General features: G+C 39.4%; 1 protein-coding gene across 3 annotated transcripts in view; it reads right to left on the bottom strand.

The window, feature by feature from the left end:
- Window positions 1-1,856: 1,856 nt before the first annotated feature.
- CCDC186 (coiled-coil domain containing 186) overlaps window positions 1,857-27,426 on the bottom strand; it is a 36,878-nt gene continuing 11,308 nt past the window's right edge. For 2 of the 3 annotated variants that reach the window (XM_080348355.1, XM_080348356.1), the window contains 15 exons: window positions 23,638-24,328; window positions 21,081-21,207; window positions 18,577-18,705; window positions 17,465-17,677; window positions 16,608-16,727; window positions 15,888-15,992; window positions 15,445-15,543; window positions 14,626-14,712; window positions 13,666-13,808; window positions 10,824-11,079; window positions 10,020-10,209; window positions 8,936-9,016; window positions 7,725-7,935; window positions 6,457-6,676; window positions 1,857-6,013 (listed from right to left, as the gene is read on the bottom strand). In XM_080348355.1, the coding sequence (XP_080204481.1) occupies window positions 5,930-6,013; window positions 6,457-6,676; window positions 7,725-7,935; window positions 8,936-9,016; window positions 10,020-10,209; window positions 10,824-11,079; window positions 13,666-13,808; window positions 14,626-14,712; window positions 15,445-15,543; window positions 15,888-15,992; window positions 16,608-16,727; window positions 17,465-17,677; window positions 18,577-18,705; window positions 21,081-21,207; window positions 23,638-24,314 (2,742 nt within the window). In that variant the 5' untranslated portion in view covers window positions 24,315-24,328 and the 3' untranslated portion in view covers window positions 1,857-5,929. Of the gene's footprint in view, window positions 6,014-6,456; window positions 6,677-7,283; window positions 7,380-7,724; window positions 7,936-8,935; window positions 9,017-10,019; window positions 10,210-10,823; window positions 11,080-13,665; window positions 13,809-14,625; window positions 14,713-15,444; window positions 15,544-15,887; window positions 15,993-16,607; window positions 16,728-17,464; window positions 17,678-18,576; window positions 18,706-21,080; window positions 21,208-23,637; window positions 24,329-27,426 lie in introns of those variants that run through there. The other variant, XR_013922388.1, reaches the window with a different exon arrangement.

The following is a 27,426-nucleotide window of genomic DNA, read 5'->3' on the forward strand; positions in this document are numbered from 1 at the left end:
GGGAGGGTTCACCTGGAGCCACGCAGGGGCTTCACTGCCAGATGTCCTGCCTCGCTCAAGGAGATGTGTCCCTGCAGCACGGAGGATGTTGGAGCTGTGTAGCCACCTCCAAAATGTTGCAGGTCACAGCCTCACATTGCCAGGGCGAACAGATATTCCTTGCTTTGCCTCAAAGGCAAAGTGACCTGCAGTGGGTCAGGAGCTGCTTGAACACTTGGACTACATAATAATCTCCAGACATTCCTTCCACCCTCAACCATTGTGTGATTCTGTGATCACTGGTCAGCTGCATGTAGTGAAGAGCCCTACAAAACCTGAAGGCCAGAAGATTTCCTGACTATAAGACACCCACCAGTGCAGAACAGCAACAATCACATCTAATGGTGTATTTATGAACATCAGATGAGAACAAGTTGCTCAGCAGCACTCTTATACTGCAAGTTACATTCATGCGTACAAAAATCTTGCAAAACCTGGCACAGACCCACTGTAGTTTAATGCAAAATAGTCTAAAAACAAACCACAAAAGCAAAACCCCAACCATACCTCTCTATTAAGAAAAGAAACCTCTTAAAATAGAGCAGGAAGGGTGAGAAAAATAGCAGCGCTGATTTCCTCTTTCGCAGTTAGCTAGAGAAGCGAACTGCTGGCATTGGGTGATATATTTATTACCCAACAGCTCCAGTACTAAACCAGCTTGCTTCAGCCCCAGTACTTCACACCGCCGTGCTGTGAGAACCCGCCCTCTGCAAATACGGTTGTGCCGCATCAGCCTGAAACAGAGACCGATCTGTAATATGGGGTGGGAAGTTGTTCACCAGATGACTACTTGCAAATAACCACCAAAGCCAAGATTTGTACGTGAAGAAGTTTACCTTCAGGCTGCTGTTTCCAAATAGCAGCGCTAAGTACTTGGGGAGCACAAATAAAACTTGATTTTGGTCACATCTCTCAGCAGTAGTTGTATCTGTGGAAAAGGCTGAGAGAAAAACGGTGAACTGCAAATCAAAGGGTCATTCAAGTAACAGTAACAAGAAAACCTACTGATCCCACCCTGATCCTGGGAACCTAGTGGTAGTTCACCATTAAATTTCAACAGAAAATAGGACACCTTCACTCACTTAAAGTACTGAGAGACATACTAGAATAAACTCTGTAAATTATCCCCACCATGGGTTTTTTGCCATTGTTCTTTCCCTACAATCAGGTTGCAAGGGCGGGACAGCCCACACAAACACGATTCCCTTATTTTTAACATGGGCATAGCCACAATGAACAGCCAGCAATCTGACAACACTGCTTTTTATTTATTTTTTTAAACAACAACATTATGGCTAAAAGCCAAACTACATTAGGTCTCTGCAAGGGAATAAAAATGAATGAATGAATCATGTCCCAAATGTGAAGCTGTGGCCAAGGGAACCAGCCCTTGCTATGGGGACAACAGGTTTGTCAAATTCACATGACACAGGTGAAAAGAGGACACCAGCAGAGGCCACTTACTGGGAATGGCAGAAGGTCACAGCAGTATACAGGTAACACTTCGCTACCCACAGCAGCATATAGGTAACACTTTGCTACCCACAGCAGCATATAGGTAACACTTTGCTACCCACAGCATATAACATGCAATTCTAATAACATCTCAGAAACAGGTTCTGGTAGCAATTCTTAAACTGGAAACATATTCTACTAGCATTCTAGTATTATAAGATTTGTCTAGCTAGCAAAAGAAACTATGTAAGATCACTTGGAAGAGATTCACCTACTTATAGAAATTGTCATTCTGCCACCAAGATGGTTTTGACCCACTCTTTTGGAAAGGCAAACCTGCACAGAAAATGAACCAGTCTTGACAATAATCTTGATGGTTTACTGGCTACAGGAGGCTGCTTCCTACAACACACCGTCACCCGTCCTCCGGATGGAAAAGCCTCACCCATTCCCAGGATGAAGTCCAGTATGAAAGGTGTGCAGCCTCTTGTCCCCAGCTTAGGCAGCAGTCAATCAGCAAAGGGACAAACCACAGACCAAACCAGGCTTTCACACATTTGTATGTTTATTATTTCAAAGTGCAATATATACATAATGTATAGTGGTCTCTTCAAAAACTTTATACAGAAACAGGTATCTACAAAATTAAATCAATAGACAATCTGTGCCTAGACAGACAACATACATACATATATTGGAAGATTCAACATAGTTTCGGTTATAACACAAAAAAGGGAAGGAAACACCCATCCATCTTGGAAAAGCTCTAAATATCACCCAGCTCCCCCTGCAACGCAGCTTTCTGCCCTGTGCCAGATTCAGGTTGTTGTGGAGACACAGTAAATCTGATTTCTGGTGCCACCTACTGCTGACATTGACCATCACACTCATTTCCACTGACAGTGGGGAGGGTGAAGGCTCATTTGGACAGACCTCGTTCTCTGAACCCCCTCCTAGATTCGAATCTCTGCAACATGTGGGAAACTCAGCTTTACACTCCATTCAGCGGAAGCCAGAGATTTCATTTTTAACTTTCTAAAAATTTTTCAGTTATGAACCAAAATATTGTAATGAAAAACATTTCAAGAGAGTAACTTCAGTTTTATTAGCTGGAGATACAACACACTTTGCCAGCAACAAGATGAAAACACATCGAGGAACAAATTGATTTCCACTGGTTTCTGCAGACCAAAATGAAAAATATTGCACAAGTCTATGCAGCAGAACACCAATGATTTCTATAAAATCATAATAAAATGGTATTCTTCAGTTCAGAGGCTCTGTTTTTAGACTGTGACAGTGCTGGACTTTACAGAGGCTGGAAAAGCATAGGCAGCTTTCCTGTAGGGCCTCTAACAACATCTGGATGTGCGATGTCTGAATTAAAAAGAGCACCCTGAGTATTTAAGAAACAGATGTTTAAGCCTGTAGGGCACAACTAGCTACAAGCTTGGAATTTTCCAAAGCAGCCTATGGCAACTACATCTCTAATGGACACTGAGTTTCAACGAGAGGGATGTAGCTAACTGCCCCGGGCTGCCTTCAAAATTAGTTTATTTCTAAAATTCAGTTTATTTGAAGACAGTTTTCAATCTCAGGTTCACAACGCAAAGTTTTCCGAAACCAGGGTAAGTGAAACGCGATTTCTACACAGGCCTTGCTCCCACCTTGCACCAGCGGGTGCTCTCCCATGTGAACCCTCTGACCCAAACACACCTTCGCACAGGAACCGTTCTCGTGACGTGCACCAACAATATTATGCTCCTGACAAACTGCCCCATGGCAACAAGGTGTCCTGGCAGCCTCTGCCACTCAGGAATGAGGAATATTGCTAAGCAAAGCTCCTGGCTGACCCTGCCATGTACTCCTCACATTCTGGGCTAACTGGAGTGAATCATTTGCCAGCGTGCAAGCTAGAATGAAATTTTCATCTCTACCAGGTATGTTTAAAATTACGCCTGTAGAAGATGACTTTGGTCCATGAAAATAATGTGCACAATAAACAATTTGATGTTTTGGCTGCTTTGTGTGTCTCCGTTACCAAGGAAAAAAAAGTCTGAGAAGCTAGTAGTGCTGCAGAGAAGCAGCAGCACTTCCAGGAGGGCAGGAGGACAGGTAATGGGGTTTCTCAAATAACTTAAAAGGAGAAACAATCATCCCAAAAAGAAATAAGAATTTCCACAATGTCATTGCACTTATTCCATCTGCGCCACACCTCTCCTTCATTCACATTGTACACCTGGAGAACATACATTAAATGATTACAATATTAACATGGTATCTAAAATACTGGAGTCATTCAGCTGAATGCCTGAAAATATCCAGAGAACTTGTAAGCTAAAGCGTGTAAACACAAATGTACAAGAGCTAAGCTATGTGTTGACATGCAAATTGTTCTAAACATTTGCTTTCAGCAGGTCAAGTTCAGCCATGAACAACCACCTGTTCAGTCCCTGGAAGCTGGTGACAAACCTGTTTCAGCACAGCCAGGTATTTTCCTCTTCACATCACTTAAGACAACAGTAAAGCAGAAGTAGTTCCATGACTGGGCTGCTCCAAATTCCCTAACGCTGCAGATAACTCTCAGGAATTACAAAAATATATGTATAAAAACCCACCCAGATTAAAGGCTCACAGTTTCTACAATGCTTGGTCAGGTTTTAAATGATTTGTTTCCACGCTCCCTTTCTAAAGAAACAATCCTTAGACACTGAAGGGACCTGCCATCCACGACTCCTGAAGCTCTCTGGACCACAAACCAGGTCTTGATCCCACACGGGCTTTCAGAGATGCCCATCTTTAAAGTAAAAAGGAAGCCTCACTGTCTTGAATCAAACTCCTCAAACCAAATCAGGCCCGTTTGCTCAGTTTGGTTCATTACAAAGCTCACGTGACTCGGTGAAAACAGAATACGCTCCCCTAAGTCACCCAGATGCTCTGAGAAATTATCCTCCTGTGCGATGCTGGATTCGGGCCCCTTGTTTTGTGTATGAGGCAGCAAGTGGTAAGACAGATTCCCCCCTCCCACCCCAAAGGATCCTTTCTAATTAAAATAGCTAACGCATTGCTATTGTAAATGTACACTGAATCTTTTTGCATCACAATAGGAAGTTCAAGTATTTAATAAAAACCCAAAGTATCTATTTACACTGTGATCTGGTCAATTCATTTTTGGTCAAAAGGCAACAAATCTACGCATTTACTGTTGGAGTAGAGATACTTCAGATCCTGTAAATTACTTATCCTGGAAATAAAATGTGAATATGATGTTGTGACTAAGTGGAATCTTGTCACCTTGATACCCTTCCTCCATCACCCTCTCAGCCACTGAAGGACTCAGTAAAAATTCTCAGTTCATGCCACTTTGACCAACTAATTCTTCACAACAGTAGAATTAAGGAGTTGCACAGATTTCTGTGCCACTTTCATAGTCCAACCAATAGCTTAAAATCGCATTTAGATGTATTTCCCATTTCTTCCCATGACTTTCACTGGCTGGTCTCGCCACAGTTAATGAGAAAACTTAAATAGCTTCCATTTGTCTTTGAAAACAGTTTTTCTGATTATCTGAAAACAGATGCAATCATGATGTCTACCTGTATATTTGTAACAATGAGCAGTTAAAACTCCTACCTTTTAAACGCTGTTAGTTACACAGAAGGCTGGAGAACTTCATTAATCAATTATCTGATACAAGACTTCTTTAGATTCATACTTCTAAAGATCAAGGGTTTACAGGATTTGTTCAATTGACACGTTTCAACTACACGTACTCAAAACTGAGTCAGAAATCTTCTTAATCCCTTAGTTTTACTGTTGTTTCACTTCTCCTGAAGAAAAAAACTGACCAATTGAACATTAATCTAAAGCAGAATATACACAATTTCATGGCCACCTCTTAAAACCCAAAATTTTGTGACAAAGCATTTTTCCATGCTTATGTCAAAATGATTAATCAACCTAAGCATCAGAAATAATATGAGAGAAAGGAAGTAATGTCTGAAAACCCTTAAAGCTCAGTAACACTGGATATGTTCAACAGTAACTAAGACATAATTGGTTTTATTTTTTCAAGCTCCATCATTAAGACTGATTCATTACACAGTGCAGAAATCAAAATCTCACTGCAACTCACTCAAAACATAGTATGCGCTGCAAAGCATCTGTATGTCATTTCAAATAAAAGTTTTAGATAAATGTAGTGTGTAGTAAAATCCGGCAGCACCGCAGGCTGGCACTGGGTAGACAGAACCACGGCGATGCCAAACCCTGCACATCTCTCACACGAGTAAGCCTGTACGGTTAAAGGCTATAGATGAAAAACACCAGATGCTTGTGCTGGCAGGCAACGGAATTTCAGGAAAAATGTGAAAAACTGGTCTGTAGAACCTGCCTTTTCTGCATCTTCATGTTGGCTGTTCCATAAAATTTTTAGTTATGTCTGCTTTATTCTCTGTTCCAGTTCATGGTTGTGTTTAATAAGCCGTTCTATTTCTGTTCCTAGAGTCTGAAGGTTTTCCTTTGGGGGGAAAAAAAAAGGGATAGGGTAAGTTATACAAGGAAAATGAGTCCATCAGCACAAAATGCACTAATATGTTAAAATTACTGTTTATGTCAGCAGGTTGATAACATCAAACATCCAGAACAACCACAAATGCTTAAACAGAGCTGGAAAAAAACAAGCTCATTTCAATAAAGGATGAAAAGCTCTCAAGTCGTCTTTTTTTTGGCAGTTACTAATATTCTACAGGCTGTGTAGAAAGTACAGCATTCAAGGGGAAGAGTAATTACAGGGAGGGTCCCAAACCCGAGGTTCATATTTAATCATGTTGTATCACTGTGAACCCAAAGGTATCAGCATCACCGATTCACAACGAGCTGCCTTCTGAAAAGGCTCCTGCTTTTAACAGCACGCAGCTCAGAACCACAAGAACGTGTGGAAGAACTGGCGTAGCTACTCACTTTCAACGTGATATTTTTCAGTAATGTATCTTCTAGCACAGCCTGCAGCTTTCTGTTTATCTCTAAGGAGAGTTCCAACGTGAGGCCGCTGTCTGCGGGGTGAGATGTGTACAGAGATGCCATAATCCCGCCCCGTCTGCTCAAGTGGACTTTGTTGAAGTCAGAGGCCTCTGATGACAACGTTCCAGCTTCTTCTCGCAAAATGTAACTCTGAATAATTCTGGGGGGAAACAAACATTTTTAAAAAAATCATAGCATTACAAGGCAGAGAAGAGTCAGACATCGAAGTAACTTCAGATTCTTGACATAAGAGTAATTTTATTTTCAACTAGTACTGTATTATTAAAAATGCAGTAAAAATGAATTCCTGCAATTTCTAGGTCAGGGGAAAACCTTGGGATAGCACAAGTGCTATCAGAGATGCTGGTAAATGGAGTCACTAAACGATGCACAAGGCTTAAACGTTTAGAAGTGTTTTGAAAAAGTAATATCGCTACTGGAGCAAAAAACTTACTTAAAAATGCCCCTCTCTACTCTTCTTTGCTGAAAGACTCCAGACAGGGAATCTTGAGCTTTCTACAGATGAGATAAAAATTACAGTCCCTGCTCAAGAGCCTTCACAAGCTGTGATCATGTTCTATGAAACGCTACCAGATGGGCATAAATGTAAAGGCTCATTAAGCAAGGGCCATACTTAACAGACAATTGTACTTTCCAGAAGAAAGCATATGTCACAATTTCTCCCTCTCCTAAGTGAAGTTCCAGACATCATCCTGTAAGATGATATTTCCAAGCAAGCGGAACCTCGTCTCACATTAAATACTGACCGCCTTTGGCTCTGATGCACTGTTTGTTTCCTATGCATGCCAGACGCCATCCGGAATTACGCAGATTTTCCTTCCAAAACAAACACAATCAGCACCCTTTTAAGCACATGAAAGGGAATGGACTCTTCTGTCAGCCGGTGGCAGCAGTCCACCTCAAATCACCCACCTGATGTCCATAATGCTACCAAGAAACACTCACACCATTCTAGTAGTTTTAGTAGTAAACAACTCAGGAAATTACTGTACCTGTTGGGGAAAGATAAGGAGGAAAACACCCCAAGACTAATCCCAGCTTTGAGATCTACGGTCACTGCAATATTTTTATTGTTTTAAACATTTTCATTTAGACAATTACTTGTCTGACACAAAAATCCAGACAGAATACTTGTTCAAATCACCAGCTCAACACCGAAAATCATACAAACAGAACTCAGAACATACTTTGTTTTTTTCCTGATTTCCTCCACCAGCTGTTTAATGTGATCCTCCATAAACTCCATCTTCTCATTTTTCCGAGCATGTGCCTTCTGTAGCCTTAGTATTCTCTCAACCAAGACGGCCTTGTCCACCTCGGGGAAGCTATCCACAGCTCCTGCAGACCCAGTGTTCTCGGGTGACCGATCCTCGGTGCTGCTCCGTGCATTAAGGGACCCTGCCAACACATCTGCATTTGTAAAAGCTCTTTTTGCTCTTAGACCAGATAAAACATCTCCATTAGTGCAGTGGATGCATCCATTACGTTTCAGTAGCTTAGGGTTATTTCCTTCAGAATGTCGGTTTCCCACATACGTTACTGGTTTTTCATATAAGCAATCCTTATACCGTTTAGAAGATACATGCTGAAACAGCCATGTAGCCCCCTTGACAGTTCTTTAACGTAAGTGTGCTTGATTCAGTAATGCTTGCTCCTGCACAACATTCATACCGTTTTGTACAAGACTGAGCTGATTTTAAACATATCTGTTTTGGAGTCCACTAAAATTACAACACTATAAAAACTGTGAACAGACTGAAAAAAGCTCTATAAATAAACACTCTGCAGAACTGATCACTTAAAAGAATAGAAAGAAAATATTTCAAGCTCTAAGTATTTATCTCTCTGACACAGTGAGGTTACAGGACACTGACAGAATTAACAACTTAAAGCACAAAGATATTGAGGAAGAAAACAGATGTTTTCAGTGCTAAAGATAACCACTTCTAACTGGGTAGAAAGTAATGAATTTTACACAAGTATACAGACGCCTCTAAATATGTCAATTGATTTCTCATTTACACAGTTGCAACTGTCGATAGTGCAATTAAACCATGTTGGAAGCCACTGCTCATTTCTGTTTTGCCTCTGGCAGCATTTAAGAGGGTCCTCTATAAACTGGAGTCCTCTGAGCTTCCTCCAAACATAAAAGCAACAAAATAAAAGAGCTTTAAAAAGAACCAAAACATTTAAACGTTACCAATATTAAACTTTAATCTACTACATTCAGCCAAGCACATTTGCGTACTTAAAAGCTATTTTGTTGGCTTTAATGGGAGGCTGCCCACACACTGCATATGCACAAACCACAGAAAGAGCAAGGCTCACGGCAGCACGCCATGGCAACCTTATTAACACCAAAGGACTGTTTTGGTAGCCCTGCTACGTGCTATATTACCTGATGAGCTGGAACGGCTCCCCATGCTGCTGACTTCTTTGTCATAATTACCATTTTCCATTTGATCCAATTTCCTCCGTGCTGAAAGTGTAATGAAAAGGTGGTTACCAACAGGAGATTGAAAACCAAAAATCATAGTGTTACACAACATAAAAAATTCTTATTCCTCTCTGACCACTAATTTACAACTCAACAACTGAAAGAAATGGTGGCAACTAAAAATCTCAGGGAGAAAACAAACACACACACAACAAACCACTAAATTAAACAGCCCCTGTCCTCTCTCTGCCCCCAACACCCACCCAGATCCCTATACCCTGCAGCAGTTGCCAGCTGAAGGGGGTGATGTCATACATAATATTAATTGGGAACAATAAGACTTAAATTTGGTTTTTACTGTATCGCTACCGGGAGCTGAGTGCAGTAGTTGTGCCAGAAGCACCACTCGTGCAGTGGGGATCCAGCGGGAAAGTGAACAGCTGCTCACATACGTACAAAGAGAGACACGGAACTTGTCTTGCCCAGCGCCAACAGGATCTCCTCTTTCAAATAATTTCAAACAGATTTGACTATATTCAAATCTATCTGCATTCAGAGCATATGCATTTCTGGGTATTTAATGATTTCTAACTCTTGCCAAGATTAGCCACCAATCTCTCCATATCCATCTTTAAAAACTGAAGCGCTCCGTTTAATATACTAAAAAATAACTGCCATCAGCAATTCCTGATATAGCCAGCAACTGGGAAACTTCTAGTAATTTTAATATACTCCTACACAGACCAGGACCCATATATATCCAGTGACATTTCAGTAGTCACATACAGGATAACAAATACGTATTTTATTTTACATCTAAGCCCACGTCAGAAGTTATATTTAGGACTGAAAATTGATGCCAAAGCTTGTTTCCTCTAACTGCAGTTTCCCCAAGATCTAACTGGCTCACTCACTCTCATCATCTCTAGGGATGGGGAGAGCCTGAAGGGGCTGCACTCGAAGAGACACGACCCCAATCTTCACTGGACACTGTGAAGGGGCTTAGAGATGGGGCTGACTTATTGTATCTGAATATAATTTCAACCTAGCTGAAGTTGTTTCGTGAGATCTTTCAGGTTTGCTGCATGTTTGCGCTTCTGGGTAGCCAGTTCATCTTTCAGCTCATCCACGTGGGTCTTCAGTGCCGTTAGTTCCTTCTGCTCTGAAGCGAGCTGAGCCTGGAGCGTCCCAACCTCCAGCTTGCGTTGATCCTCCTCCTTCTGCAGCCTGGTGGCCTGAAATTTGCGGTTTTATTTTCAGTCATACACAAAAGAATTCCAGCCTAACCATACTCAATGCTCAACAGCCATAAGTCTGCACTTTCCACCTGAGAATCATTCACATGTTACTTTTATTATTTAGGCTAAACACTGCGAATGAATGTGCAGTAAGACTCCTGAACTACCTCCAAAACATCTATGCGATACAGTACAGAGCCATGCAGAGCTGTACAGTCACATTACTTTCCATGACATAATAAGTTCATTAAAAATTATGCTTATCTCATAGTACAAGCAGAACCTAAGAAACAGTTTACAGTAATAAATTTCACAAATTACAGCTTTTTGATTGTTTCAATAACAGTTGCACAGAGAATAACTCTGTACTCCAGAAGACAGAAAGAACAACGCAGTAACATCACCTCATTCCAGTGCCATGCACCTCAGGATTTATTTCCCTCCAGAAACATGAGGTGTTCATACCTGCTGCTATTATTCTGTCTAACTGGTAAACTCAATAACAAATTGCAGTCGGTTAAGTAAAGACACAAGGTGGGATTCACGTGCCACATCTTTGACAGCATGAGACATCTTCCTAGCACAAAAGACAAGCTGCCCAGTGTACTCACCAGATCATCTTTAGTCTGTTGAACACATTCCAGCTGATTCTGGAGCTCTCTTTCGCTGTAAGAAAGCTTATCCACCTGGCTCTGTAAGGAATTGTTTTCAGACTGAAGCTGTGCATTCTTACTGGTTAATTTTTCAGTGAATATCAATAGCTCAGACTCTCTTTTCCGACTACCTTCAATGTCCTTCTGAAGATCAGCAATCAGAGAACTGAAACCATCTACTTCTTCCTTTAAAGCACTGATTTCTTGTTCATCTCTGTCAAAACAATTGTATTTTATTAGCAATAACCTCGGCTTAAAGATATGAAACTCTACTGAAATAAAGGCATTCAGGTAGAGACCAATTAAGGCAGAGGAACAATTAATGACACTGGGGTACCTGTAAGTCACTGGATAGTTTCAAATGCCAAGGGAGTTTGCAGATTCTGTTTCATGACACGTGGTCATTCTGTATGAGGATTTGTCTTTAAGAGATGGGGAAATAACTCCATTTTTGAGGTTCACCAGGACAGCAGTCTAGTGACTTCTGAACCCTCCTTACCCAAGCAGAGCAGCCCCAATTCAAAGGGGACTCATTGCATTAGTTCTTCAGTCACAGGATTTTCTACACCTTTCTAAAGCTTTACCTTCCAACATCAACAGAAAACCCCTCACTTCTCCCACAGGGAGTGTGTGTGTTTAAATTTAAAAATAAAATTAAAGCTTTACAAAGCAAGGGCACATATCACATTTGATTCCCTGTCAGACAGTGTAATCACCAGGAGGCTCAATTCATTTTAAACCAATGACCCCGTATCAAAATGTTTCTTCAAGTAGAGGAGAGGCTCAGGCAATGCAAATCATTAATAATTCTGAAAATGAACTATAATTTTGTAACGGAATTCTACTAGAACTCCATTACTATAAATTATATGCCTCCAGCTACCAAAATGGTGAGTTCATGTGGTTAATGACAATAGAAGTTAGCTAGCATTGCACTACTTAAGGATAACATCAATATAACATCACATGTACAGCACCCTACCTTTACAGTCCTTTTAAGGCTTATTCCACCTTTCAGAGGACTTGAGACTGAACAATTTGCAGCACTGATTTTTTTTTTCCAGCCATTTATGCCGCAAAATATCTCACCTGTAGCTCCCACTTCAAAACCTGTGCCAGGCAGCTATGCTTACACGTTACATTGCCAAATATGTTGTTTCATTACGACAGGAGAAATTTCTAGTTAATGGTCAGGGTCAAATCAGCCAAAACTAAATGTTCAGACCATCCTAAAAGAGACCTCGAGCTTATCCTTAAAGTTCTCCATTGAAGGAGACCAGGCAACACTGGAGGTAATCAGTGTCAAGATTAGCCATAAAGTTCTTCCCAACATCTTTCCTGCAACACTTTATTCTTCCTCCAGTGAACAGGGATAGCTGAACATTCCAGCTGTAATAGCCTTCTATGCATTTAAAGACTTCTCCCTTCCATCTTCTCTTCCATAGGCTAAAGAAACCTGTCTCCTCTATTCTTTCCTCATCAAGAAAACGCGTAAGATTTGTGAATTAAGATGAAAATCCTTCCACTTGCTGCCAAAAAAATGAAAGGCAGTAAGTTTATTTATTCTACACAACAAAAGGAAAAACAGAGGTCAAGATTTCAGGATTTCTTTTTCACAGATGGTAACAGAAATTTCCTGGTCCAAGTTTTTAATCTCTGTTTGAGATTCCACAACTTTATCAAACATTCTAAGGAATACTGGCAACATGATAAAGCCATTCTAAAAGAGAAATAAAAGACAACATGAAACCTGATGTAGGGATAATCGGTGTTGTATAGGAAGGATACTTATAAAATTGATCCAAATGGAATAGGAATGAGAGACAGATATCTAAGCATGTCTCAGTTACAGAGACAAAAAGATAACTGGAAAAACACTTTTATTTCACACTGTGATCAGGGCTATTTTAATTCATTTGGCAAGATCCCAAGTGAAAAATAACTGCTATTGATTGAAGTGTACACTTTGGTTGTCTCCCACAGGTTGCATTTTCCCTAGAAAGGCTGATGACATGGTGGCAACACAGCTGACCAGCACACAGCAAATGGAAACTGCTCCATTGTCTAAACCTTGAGGAAGGCATACAAGCACTGAAATATTTTTAAATTATAAATAAGAACTGCTTAAAAGCACAGGAAGGATACACATCGGTGGTTTCTGCTTAGCCAACGTTTGTCTCTCTCTGTTTATGCACCACCATTAGAATCAGTGAAGTGGAGAGATATGTACCATACGGAAACACGATTATGCTCAGACACTCCTGATGTGTCCATGAATCCAACTCTTCTGAGATTACTTCCCTCACTTCCCTTAAAGTAGCAAACTGCCACAGCAGAATGAATTTCAGTCCATTAGAAATCCATGTGCTCTCTAGCTCTGAATAGAGCATCTGGCAAACATACAAAATCCTTTTTGGTACATTCTTGCATTCATCCATCACAATTTTTAAGCAATCTAGCTTTCCAGTTCAGTTGCTTTTCCCCAGTCTTTCAATAAAACAACCAAAGGGCAGACATCTAAACCACATAACTTCCCATAGAGCACACCAGAGAGCAAGCACTTCTTGTTCTAATAATTAAAGATGTAAGAATTAGACTGATCAGTCTCAATCCCCTCATCTTATAAGAGGCCACCAAGGTTGGCTCTGGTACTAGCAATATTGATTTAGATTGGAAAAACACTTAAATTAGGACAGGGATTCTTCAAATTACATCTCAGAGCATCAACTATTTCAATTAAAAAATACTTTGCACAACCAAGACAATCTTTTACATTGTTTCTCAAAGTGCACAGCTGTACCTCTGGTGTTGATCCTGCAGACGATCTACAGTTTTGACTCTGTCCAGCAAATTCTGAATTTCAGTTTTCTGTCTATTAATGATTTCCTTATACTTGGATAACTCATCTTCTGTTCTTAAACGCTCATCCTCTAGACACTTTACCTGAATAGAAAAAAAAGAATTAAATAAAAAAAAAATCAGAAACTATTTATTCTCTCAAACTTCAGAGTTGGATTATTCTGATCCAGTGATGTCTATAGATTGTTATACAAAGCTCCTGTGTTATTTTTTTGGTCATTCCAAGTAGAACAATATTCCAAATATTTCAGATCACATACATTCAGAAAAATAAACAGGAAAAAAAAGGCAAAAATAATATCAAATTAAACAAGCGTGATTAACATCAGTTTTGTCCAAAGACTCAAACTTAGCAGTCTAATGGACAAAGATCCAAAGACACCACCTTTCCCCAGTTACCAAGCCAATCCCTTATTTTGTCCTCCTCTCTGTTCTTTAAGGTCCCATTGAGTTCAGTCCCTGCCCTGGATAGAGGGACTGGCACGCTAATCTATGGACTACTCAGAAGTTATGGATAGCATATTCTGCTTCCAGAGGTTGCACGTATGATCTCCAAAAAAAGAGCTTCACAGGTAGGAAAAGTTTACAAGTATTCTTCATTTTACAAAGTTACTAAATTTATAAGATATTTACTAAAATGTTTCTCACAACTTTTCAGTCAAATGAGGTTCATACCATGAAACAAAACACTGTTTTGCTATGGGTCCACTGATACTCCCTGATGCTCCTTCAGAAAGGTTGCCCAGAGCCACAGTTACATAGCCCTCATAGTACAGCAGCTACTCCCTAACCACAGTTTCTTCCAAAAGAAGTAAAAATACAATTAAAAGACGTAGTAGTCTTGCTCCAAAACCCAGCACCGTGCCTTTAGCCCCACTGCAATCCAACAAGCACACATTACCTTTGTTCGCAGTGTTCGAAGCTCATCCATGCCTTCTTTAAATGTCCTCTTCAAGTCTTCCAGTTCTTTTATTTTTGCATGATGCACCTTTTTAAAGAGTGAGAAGCTCCTTGAGAAATCTAAACCGACAGTGGCACCTCCTGGGATGTCAAAAAGATCTGGGCCAATGCAGGCCACCACAACAGCTGAGAGGGCTTGAGGCAGGACAGGTACCCTAAAGGATTGTTCTACTTATTCAAAAAGAAAAGCAAAGCCTAAAAGCTTCTTTATTCTCAGAAGAACCGAGAACAAAAGTGAGACTACACAGTCTGGTTTTAGGTGTACAAATCTAAGCCACAACAGCCCTCAGGGAAAGTTCTAGGCAAACTGAAGATGGCATGAGCACACATGAGCTGTGAGCAGGTACTAAATCCTTAGAGAATTTAGCTTTTGGGCTAGCAAATATCTACACAGAACAGAAACTGCTCCCTCTCTCTCCTTGCCATATAACTTGGCAAAATACTGCCTATCATATGAATTTGTGCTGTAATTTGTAGCAACATTCCTGTTCATAAATGCAAAAGCAGTTATTTCATCCTTGTCATATCATACCTTTCCCATGACTTTGTTTTTAAAAAGTTAATCCAAAGTAATGGCTAAAACCATCCTCCAAAAAATCAGGCTTGGAGGCAGACACCTGGGATGTAGTACTATGCCAAAACCAAAAATGTTTGGCAAAAATTCTAAGCAGCATAAAATAATATTCTCAAAATTTAAAACTCATGGCATTCTTAACTATGAAGTTGCCAACTGTGTTGTCTCCACACACCACATATTTACCTCCAGGTGGTCAGACTTCTCCTGAATTTGCTTCTCTAATTCTCCTTTAGTTACTCGGAGTTTTGCATCCAATTCATTTGATTTAATTTCTTCTGACTCCTGAAAGGATGGAAGACATTGAAGTACAGTTTTATTGACAATCCACTTTCTGGTTTTATGAGCATACAGACAGCTTTTCACATCACTAAGTCTCCTTTCTGTAGGTACAGATCTAGCAATTCTGAACGTGTCAAGAAAGCCCCCCCCAGACTGCATGCCAACCAAGACAAACATGTTCCCTTTCATTTAACAGCTTTCCAAGTAGGGAAGTCAGTGACTACTCATCTCAGCTTTGTAGCTCACACAAGTTAATTCTTCCCTACTACAGCTTAAGATAGAAAAGGAGGAAAAAAGGAGACTAAGATGCTAAACACTAGTTTAACATCATGATAAAATGTGCCTACTTGATAGGTTTTTATCATTTCTTGACAGTTTTTCCTTATCTGGTCTGCTTCTTCTTTTGCTTCAGTTAATTTTGTCATTGCATCTTTGAGACGTTCTTTGGTTTCCTACAGAAACAGAAATAAATGATAGGTTAAACCTATTTCTCTCAATTTGGGAAAAGCATTTCTCATAATAGAAGTTTCCTATTTGAGTCTGGAAAAAATTAACAGCCACAAAAACAAAAAGTCAGCACTATTTTTCCTCTTGCTTCCCATTCAATTATTACTTTATGCAATTTTGTTCCAACACTGAAAGCACAACTAAAGGACCTTTTGGTTATGTGCCATGCACATTTTCAGATAATGGATTTAACTCTATCACATAGAAACTAAAACAACAGTTAATTCATACAAAAAGAAAATTAGAAATTGATCACCAGATTAAACAGATTCCTCACACACACACATACTCCCTTCATATCCTTTCAACATTTCCATTTCTGTATCAATAAGTGCACTATTCTGACTGTTGCTGTAAGTATTCAAATTGAACAGAAAACACTTTAGAAACCGATTTTAATACTATATTAAAGCAAACAAACAAAAAAAACCACCACCAAAATACACAAAAAAACAACTACACAAAAAAACCCACAACACAAACCACCACACCAAACAGTATAGAAACCACATTCCTCTGACTGTGTTTCCATGTCATGGTACAAGTACCACTTCACTAACCTTGTGCGAATCCATTTCTGTTTTCAATTTGTTCTGAGCCCATTTTACTTTGATAACATGAGAACTGATTTCTTCTTTCAATTTTTCTATTTCTCTGTTGAGTCGAGTGGTTTCACCATCCTAAGAAGATTGTACAGATTTTATTGATAGATTTAAATCATCCAATTCTACAAGAAGACTCCTGCTCGCTGGCGTAACCTTCTGTACCACTATCTGCAAACCACTGTATTAAGCCAAATTTCCAAACTGTGTTTCTCAAGCCCAAAACAAAGTTTGAACTCCACTGATTTATCAATTTTTGGATCTTTCACATGCAATAGAATTGGGAAGCACAACACAAAGAGACCTGGATGATTTTAAGAGTCTGGTGAGAACCTCTTACTGGCTTCTAAAAAAAGGGTAAGTATTTGGAACTGGGCCTGAAAAACCCTTTTGCTTTATTACCAGCTTTTAGTAGTACAAAAGAGAAAATACCGAGTGAAAACACAGTAAAATAGCAAAAAGAAACCTGCAATAATTTAATGCTATTACAGCCTTAAAAAAAAATAATCCAAACAAGTTAGAAATTCCCTCAACCAGTCATGTGCAACAAGCAGTCTCTTTGATTTGGTCAAAAAAACCCCTAAAGTTTCACAAACCAATGCTCAGGGAAATATTAAAAGGAACTTCAAAAAGATGGCAATGAGAACTTGGTAACTTCTTTCCCTTCACTTGCAGGAAAGGGGTTTTCACAGCTATAAAGCAAAACCAAATGAAAGCAGGTTTCTTTCACCAAGTACAACAGCAAATAAGCGATAAGGTTGTTCTGATAGTGCTTTTAATCATTCACTCAAGTCACACAGCAATACTTAACGTACCTTAGCTTCATAGAGCTGGTGCAATCTTCCTTTTTCCTGAGAAAGTTGTTTGATTTTATTAGTATGCTTTTCTATTTCTTTGTTTGCGTCTCTCACTCTTCTCTCAAGTATCTCCTTCTCCTTTCGGAGGTCAAGCGACTCCTTCTCCCCTCGGACGTATTTCATCACCATTGTTTCCTTTTCATGGCGTGCTTCTTCGCATTTCTTGTTTGCCTTGAAAGATATTAAAACAGAATGAATCAACCTTGTATTTCATAATGAAAGACACTACTAGATATTTTCAGGGCTCAAAAGCCCCGGTTTTGTGAAGACTAAAGTTAGATCCTACTTAAGTACTGGAATTACTCATACTTCTAACAGTAAATACCTACCTAAGTGGCTGCAGCTTCACAGCTAAACATCTCAAATGAGTTATCAATACATTAATAAATTGGAATATAGTTTGATGTTTCAGAAGGAAATAAGTGTATTTGGTAGGTTTTAGTAACAAAACAATTTTGCAGATACTTAGTACCAGTCCTCTGCCTTCCCTCATCCACACACCAACTGCACAATCCAGGGGCTTATTTTTTAGGTGCCTTATGTTCAGTGGCTTATTTTTACAAATCTCCTCAAACCCAGCAAATAGAAAAAGAATCAGACACTGAGCTTTAGAATTCATACAATAGAGAAAATACTTGGCATAATATGATACTAAGAAGGGGAAAAAAAGTCATTTCAGCTCTCAGTAACACATGAGACAAAATAAGAGCTTTGTGCCGGAGTTGAGAAAAATATTAATTTTGTGATAGCCTGTCTGAAAAAAGCCATTGCCAGCTTTTAACTCCTTTTGAACCAAGATCAGCTTACAGGCAAGGAAAATGAGATTTCCCTGAGGGCTCAATTCCATATATATAAATGTACACAGAAAAACAGTTATCGGGTACTATGGAATGTTAACAGCTATTTAGAAACACACTGATGCCAGTTATCAAGAATGTATATATAACCGCACACTAGCACTTCCCATTTTGGAAAATGTACCTAGTGGTCTAACCACCTAGGATACATGTTTCCTACAAGGACCAAATTTGTTCATATGATACTCAATAATTCAAGGTTTTCCGTATTACCTGTTCCATTCGAAAAGCCATCTCTTTATGCAACTGCTGAATAGCATTTTTGGCTGCTGCGTCTTGAGTTACAAGTTTGTCCTTACTAGCTTTCACTTCTTTGTTAAGCTCTTCCATTCTCGCTTCCAGCTAAAAGACAACGTTATGATATAATTATAGGAAAAATAAGACTTTGATCATGTTTTCTACAGGCAGGAACATTTCACACCAAATTAGATGCTTCAACAGATATTTACCCATATTTTACACTTGGGAAGCTGCAACCAGCCATATCAACATTTAGCTTCTTATTACAGTACAAGCATGAAAAATGTCAATTCTCATCTTCAGCGAGACTGAAGATGCATCAAACCAAGTAAAACAAAGCACAGTAATTTAGTACATAAAAACCAAGACTGAGAGCAAATGCTGAGATGGCAGAGCAGAGCTGGCCACTCTCTGGAATTGCTTCACCTTCCATCCTCTCCCTGCAATCCCTGTGCCCACAGAGCAGCCGTGCATCCAGACTGGACTGCGAACTAATTCATTTTAAAAAATAAGCTTCAGTCATTGTGCTGGCACTTCTTTTAGGTGTCTAGTGAACCAAATCAGAGACCTGATCCAGCTGAAGAATAATGGCCAGCTGGAACTCTTCCCAGAGCGCGTTCACTGCGTAGCCGTGTGGGTCTGGTATGAGAAGCAGTAGCGCTAGAGCAAGAGCAAGTGGTGGCTGCATAAGCTGTAATGTCACCCAAAAGTAGTTCAAATTGTCCCTTAGAGACCAGCCCCTTGTTCCAGAGAAAACCCCATTCACCAGGGTTAGTTTGGTTTGGTTTTTAGGGGCTGAGTGGGGCGGGTTGTAAAAAAAGTACAAGATCTCAACGTCAGTATCCGACATTTTTGTGCAGTTCCAAACTGCTACATAGACAACAACACAAAGTATTTCTATTACAACACAATGAATAAATCAAACCCTGATCAGCTTTCCAAATGAATCATATAAAAGAAGTTACATATGCAAACATGTACGTAGAGCTTGCTTACAGCTGTGCATGAAGACAAGCTTTCATTTATTTGAAAGCTACCAGAAAACACAAATTCAGAAATTGTGACATTAAAACACTCAAAAATTAAAAATCTCAAGTTTTTCACTGCAACGTATCTTGCAGCTCCAGGTGCTATCCAACTACAACATAGAAGTATTATACTCCAAACCAGTATTTTTCTGATATCATCTGCAGGCATGTAGCACAGATCCCACTTATCTGAGCAGAAAGCAAAATAAACTCCCTCACAAATATTTTTTTCAGAAGTCGCTAAAGCAATTGCTGCATGACACAGCTTCATGAAATCATATAGTGCTACCACACAAATATAGAAAAGAGCGAACAAGAAAGCAGCTTATGTTGATTTATTCAGGCACATGCAATTCCACTTTGTAGCTTAAAAAGAAGACTTTTCAAATCCATTTTCAATCACATCATGGATTTTAAAGATTCTTTGAAAAGACCCAAAGACACGCTAAGTTTCTATCTTTAGGAACACACTCCTCTGTAACAACACAAGCCCAATACGCTGCTTTGCAAAGAGATGCAGGTGTTAATACAGACACCTGACAACTAGTGTGGCATCACCAGTACTCTGACGAACAGAAACTATAGTATTTTAAATGCTATCTCCCACCAGTTTTCTAAGCTGTAATCGGTTTATAAAGCTAAGCCAACCAACTGCAGGAACACTGGCAGATAAGTCGGTAACAGACAAGCAGTGACACCTGATGTGACACCTTTTCTTCCCACACTAAAACCAGCCCACACCAACACGTGCTCTGTGTTCCTCTCTCTGGCCTCTCATGGTTCTAACAGTTCATTGGGGAAATGTCTGTATGTAGTAAGTGATAACACCAAAACAACGTGCAAGAGACCACAGTTAATATTCTCTACTCTTTATACACATTCCACACATTGTTAACATTTAATAACTGGAACTACACCCCCATCTGCTTCTGTTAGTGGATGTGGTAATTAACAATAGAAGATGAAGATGACAAATTAAGAAACTGAGCATGATAAAACACTCACATAAGATGTCCTTTATGTCTACATCCAATAAATAATTCATCCTATCAGGATAAAAGATTGAAGTTGCCATCTTCCATAAAAAAGTGTAACAAACCTTCAACCTACACTGTCTCCAGCAGGAAGCCGAGGTACCCATAACGTACCCACCATGGCAACCCACAAAACTGGAACCTCTTGACTTGAAGAGAGATTTCCAGATACACAACACCTGAGTGATGTGAATCTAGAAAGTCTGTTTATCCAAAGACACTAAATGCTTTTAGTCAATGAACAATATTTCTTGGAATTGAAAAGTAGATTTATCCTCTTAAAAAGCTTGGGATAACGAGGACAGGCACTTCTTCCTTCTCGTCTATGCTACCAAGAATGATTGTTAAGCAGCGGCAACAGTGACATTGTACACAGGTGAGACACTAACCAGCGCTTCTGCTTTGCTACCAGTACCTGTTTAATAATGTTGAGGTGCTGCTTTTCTGTCTCTGTTCGTTTTTTCAGTTCATCTCTTAAGTTGTCCTTTTCTGAGCAAATGTCTAAAATCAGTTCCTGATGTTTTTTATTTTCTTTAATCAATCTGTAAAGAAAAAAAAAAATTAAATTAAATGCAAGGTACACCAGTACTGGGTTTGTTTGTTTTAAATTTTGAGATGCATGTTTTTTCTACTTTGATCTGCAAATGTTATCAGGAGTTACAGCCAGAAACACCAATGAAATCCACAAAAGCTTTACAAAAACAAAACAGAAGTATGTTGTGCATGTGAAACTTAACTCCAAACCAGCAAGCAGCACCTTCCTTGTGAGCAAATTGCTTGTCTCCAGCATTTGGGGTTTGTTATTGCCCATGATGATGGCAGATATTTAATTCCTCTATATAACCATAGAACTGTAAATGTTAACAATTTTGAGCTACTCGTAAGACAGTACGAGAGCTCTGCCAGTCAAACATCAGAAAATAAATGTATTGTTCTCATTTCGTGGATTGCTCAGAGCGGCCCTTGAAGTTCACAACCTGGTCAGAAATGGAACCCTGATTTTCTAAGTCCGGAGTAGGTATATAACTACAATAGCATCCATGCTCATACTCCTTATAAAGTCCAAATTTTTAGCGACAGTTTGTTCCTTTGCAGCTCCGTTGTTTGAAGTCAACACCTCAACAATAACATATTTAGTGTGACCTTCCAGCACTGCAACAGAAAATTGTTACACATAAACCTCAGAAGTTACACTGTCAGAATTACTGACTGAACAGAGTCTCAAATGTATTTAAATGTTTGAAGATCCAGTTAGATGGTGGATATTTTCAGCCCCTAATTGCATTAATTTGTGAGAGGCATGCATTACCTCACCAAGATAATCAAATATCTCTTTATGTATATACTTTCATGTTTAGCTACCATCCTTCCAAAAAAAATTCTCTAAACAAACTAGTTTCCTAAATTAAAAGGAATTGCAAACTATCAGTGAAAGCAAGCTTAGCACTTCTGAACTGTTTTGTTAATCTATGAATGAATATTCCAGGATGACAAATTCTCAATTCACACAACTGTTGTTCACCTCTGTATCTTAGATCTGATCACAGGAGAAAACTGGGTTATTTCCAGAGCAATGTGTTACAAGAAATTCTGCTGATCATAAACCAAGGGACAAAAATCAACCCTGTCCAGAATGCCCTTTGGACCAAACATAAAATGTTCCACAGCAGTTTTATACTCCTGAGGCAAGTCCCCAGGAGTCAAAGGGGTGCAGCTGGAATAGCAGCTGGCAAAAGAAAATAGAGACCCAAGGCATGTTTATATAAAAACTTTCCTGTGTGTATACATAATATATACATATATGTATATAAACATTTGTCTCTAAGAAAGTAATTGGTCCACGGGCTAAAACACTGACCTGCCTTTGAGTTTACAGTAAACAAGTAAAACCCAAATAACCTGTTAACTTACCATCTCCTGGACTTAAAACCATCTATGCACCCACCACCTCAGAGTCCCACTCCTCCTCCTCTGTAGTTACTGAATGTCTAACCATGCATTCCAAAGCTTTCCTGTCATCAACCGACTTTCCTCACATTTTTTACTTCTGTCAGAGGTCAACGGGAAGAGAATTCTTTCCCTGCTCTGCTTTTTGGGCATCTCTGTCTGCTTGGTTTCCCACCCTTTGACATTCTCCCACACCATCACATCAGAGTGCCTTCCATGAAAAGTAGGACATTCATTTCCAGCTCTTCAAGCACAAACAAATTTGAAGTTAGAGGGTGTATTTTGTTAGCAAAAAAAACCCCATTTCTAAAGCAGTAATAGAATATGAAACACCATGTGGGGAATCGAGAAATCAAGCAACAAACTGGCTTTTGATGAATACAATATTCCTCATGTCATTTACTGCCTAATAGAACTATAAAGCCTAGCTTATTACAGAAAAGTTTATAAGCCATGCATTTCCAGCGCCTTCTTACAAAATGTGGCAAGACATTTGGTTTATCTATACATGACATTTCCAACTCAAAGAATAGCTCTCAAATAATTAGCAACTCGGCCAGATTAAGACAGGAGACTGAATACTACTTGAAAAATAAATAAGCAATTTCAAACTCATAAATTAAGTGCACATAGTGGGAGTAAGTAATTACAAACCGTCATTTCTCCAAAGACACATATAGACTGAATGAATCCTGGACTATTTTTATATTGCCATTACTTTTACAGTATTTAAGTAATTCTAGATGTTGGCAGGCTATTCTGCTGAACAGTTGGCTTGTCAGTTCCTGCCAAATTCTACAAGAATTCAGAGATCTAAGCACACAGTTTTATTTATAAGTACATACCACAAGTAAAAATAATTCCTCACTTAAAGAACATGATTTTAAAAAGCTCATTAACTGTCCCTACAACTCACAAGAGACTACTTGTTTCATAGCAAAATGTTCTATGCAGCTGCACACAATACACAAGCAAAATTGCTCAGTACACACCTCCACTTGTGATCAGCGAACTCAAATACTCACTTTTTTATAGTTTGTTCTTGCTCCAGGTACTTATCTTGCACACACTTTTCAAACGCCGCCAAGGCATGTTCACCCTTCCTCACACCATTTGGGAATTTTCGTTCCTTTGAAAAATCCGCAGATAAGAGTTCAGACTCTATTTCCTTTAGCAAATCCTCCTGTGAGGAAGTCTGATGTATTGTGGAAATAAGCTTCTTTGTGCAGTCTGTGTCATAGGGGCTTTCCGAGTAAATTTTATCACTGGAGTTTTTCCCAAAGTCAGACTCTTCCCTTAGCTCCTGTAATATTTCCATTAACGACTGTTCTGTCTGATTAGTTTTTGGATCTTGTTCAAATCCTTCACCAGATAAAGGTTCGGGTTTTGTGGAGCCTTCTGCCTTTCTCTCAGCGCAGGTAGGGGCACAGCAGCCTGACCCTCCACGCTGCTGCTCCGCATTTTCTGCCGAGGCCTCATCGCTGCTCATGCCGATCACTGTTGAATCCTGGTCTGAGGGCAAAAGCCTCGATTCCCTTCCCGAGATAGCGTCATCACCTCCAGTACAACTGATGCTTGAGCAGTCCTTCATTCCAGACGCTTTAGCAGACTTCTCATTACGTGGGGGCTGGGAAGAGGCATCGTCCGACAGATTGACTGGCTCCAGTGTGCTTTGCATTCCTGTTAAATATCCCTCCATCATCTTCCTTTGGAAATCTAGAAACAGAGTTCACATTACATGAGATATTATATTCAAAATTAAAAGAAACAGAAAGGGGAAAGAATGGCTACTGAGAAGTAAAATCCAGTGGGGAAAAAAATATTTAGACACATAAGCGTTACGCAGAGGTTTTTGATTCTCCAGACTAACTTTTACTTAAATGCCCCAGTACACGTTTTTATAAAAGAGGGTGAGAAATCAAGGATAGCAAACAGGAAGCAGTGGGACATAAATGCCAAGACTTTAAAAAAGCAGAGCTTTTTAGAATTAATAATTCTAATATTTAAATCCACAAGAAATACAAGTAATCACCTCTGAAAAACACCCAGACAGAAAAGAACAATAAAAAAAAAAATCTAGAGCCTTGTAGCTTTCATTTTCCTACACACCATTTGAAAGCAGTAATATACCTTGACCTACTCATTTATACAACATAGGGTAAGTCCCTCACACAGCCAGAATATTCACCTTCCTTACTGTCACATTCTCACTCTCCACCCATACAGTGAAATGTATGTGCAGCCAGCAGCCTAAAGGGAGGAAGGGGCTGAGATTCTCTTTTCCCATCTGCTTTCAAGCACCAATATCCCCTGCTGGAAGAGCACAGATGGTCTGTGGCAGATTTGCTCTCTCAAAAAGTAGCTTGCAGGGCAAACATTTGAGGAGCTGAAAAGCTATGTAGAAAGTGTTCTACTGGGAGAACACCATACTGAGGTCCGAATAGCTAGAACACTCATGGAAGAGCTGGTTATAATGATGCATCTTCTTTTTCAGGAATCCCAGATGGTCAGGTGTCTGGAACGGCTGCTGGCATTTTTAGCGAGCATGAGAAGCCCTCATCCTATTATTTGCACTAGGAGGAATTCATCACAGCAGTCACAACTTTTAGATGCAACCATATCCCCTGATAAATTAGACTATTTACAAACAGAAGGCAAATTTTTCACTTATTAATTCAGCTCTGCTATTCCAACAATCACCTCAAAGGAAGCAGTAACCTTGCCATCTTGCAACATCAACTTTGTTTTCATACTTGCTTTCTCATTTGTTTGGCTTTCTCTCACACATTCGAGTTGTTCAGCTTTGATTCCGCATGGAAGAAGACCTTTGTGCCGCCTGGCCCCTCTCCTTCAAGTCCTGCCTTGTAACCAGGACCTAGTGCTGAGTTTACCTTGTTAGAACAGAGAGATGCATGAATCCCATTAGGTCTGTGGCTATTTGCTACCACTATCACCTTTCACTATTAGGCATAAAAATTCAAAAAGGAAAGAAAAAAGCAGCAGCCTCAGCCCAGCTGTTTCTACCTGGAAATAGCATCAAACAAAAACCCTACCACTAGTATAAGAAACCAACAGCTGGGCTACAACTGCCAGGTAATCAAGAAGAAGAAAGCACAAGGAAAATCGAGTGTGAAAAGGAACATGTGATGACAGGACAACACTCACAAATCTCCAAATGACAATTATACATTTTTAAGTAACAAGGAAACCACTTTTCCTTTTTGGTTTCAAGGCAAAACCCCTCAATGCTACAGCCCTTGAAGTACAAATAAATAGGAACCAGAAAGAAAACAGCAAGAAAAGCTACAAATTACAATAAAGACAGAGAATGCAAGAGTTTATACACAACATGAAACTTTTACAAGGACTCCCCATTTTACAAACAGATATTCTCTGATATGAATCAAAACACTGATTCCCCTTTGCTTCAAAGGGTTTATGCTTAGGTCAACAGTGGAGCCAACAAATCCATCCACTTGGTTTATGCAGTCAAATAATTCCTCTTTTGGTACCTATCTACTTTTTGATAACCTCTGCTAGAAATGCAAGTTCACAATGTACTACTGTTATTTTAAAATAAAACGAACAAAAGCAACAACCCCCACTGATGATCTCAATCTGCAAGCAAAGAGAACACACATTCACTGCAAGAAAAACGATTCAGTGTGATAGTAGCAAAACACACTAGTTCCTACTTAATTAAAAAGCTGTTAAGAAAACCCCAGTGTTTTGAGACTAGTGCATTTAACACAGTCAATAACCATATGATAATTTGCAAATCAGTTAAGAGGGAAGAAAAATTCATCTTCTAGTATCTGTTCCCTCTTGTCATGGGTAGTTCGTAATCCACACACTCAGCTGCAGAAAGAGACCATCTCAACATAAAGCTGAGGTACAATCTTTTTCTACAGCAGTTACTCTGGTGTAAGTTCTTGCTGACACTTTCTCCTGAATGATCAGAAGGGGTTTTGGTTCATTTTAAGCCTTTTCTCAAGTACTTTCCGAAGTGTTATAAACCCAAGAGATGTGCAGTTGTTTCAGGCATTACGGCCTCAAAGATGCTCATCACTGCCCAGCTGCTGCAGTTCACCACTCCCACAATTAAAGTGGTAAAATCCGATGTGTGAACTTCCATTTTGGTTACCACACCTAAGATCTTCCATCCAGCCAGCAAAACAGATGGTATTTCTCTTGATATGAAAGGAACTGGTGAAAAATGCACCCCTGTTAAGAAGGAACATTATGAAGGACACTAAGTTTTCATCTTACTGCATTAGTTCGTTCTATAAATAATACTGTGAATGAGTATTATAGAGAAAGATTAATCTATGTGGAAGCAGAAATACAATTATTTGCATAACTCAATTAGTTGCAGAGCAATAAAATGCTAACAACTTCATATCCATAATATCTGACACTTAATCATAAAGTGTAGGTTTCGTATCAAATGCTTGGGGAATTTGAATAGTGACTGTACAAATCTGTTAAAGCATGAAAAGTAAATTATGATGATTCAGTGTTCCCTGCAGACCGACTCTAATTTTCAGTGGTACCCAGAATATAATTTACCACATTAAGAATGTTCACAGCCTTTCTGATTCAAATACACTGGATTTCAGATCTATCTGCCCACATCTGTCTGAAACTTTTCATGACCTGAGCAGATCCCTTTTTCCGTAGTGCTGCTGGGTAGTACTGGCTTTCCTGTTCTAATTACTAAATTTTAAACAGAAATAAAATGTAACTGTTTGTCATAGGATCACAATATATTTTCACATCAGAAATATCCGAAGAAATCAAGTGGAGCAACCGTC

Source organism: Nesoenas mayeri, assembly GCF_963082525.1.
Source record: "Nesoenas mayeri genome assembly, chromosome: 7".
Classification (NCBI taxonomy): domain Eukaryota; kingdom Metazoa; phylum Chordata; class Aves; order Columbiformes; family Columbidae; genus Nesoenas; species Nesoenas mayeri.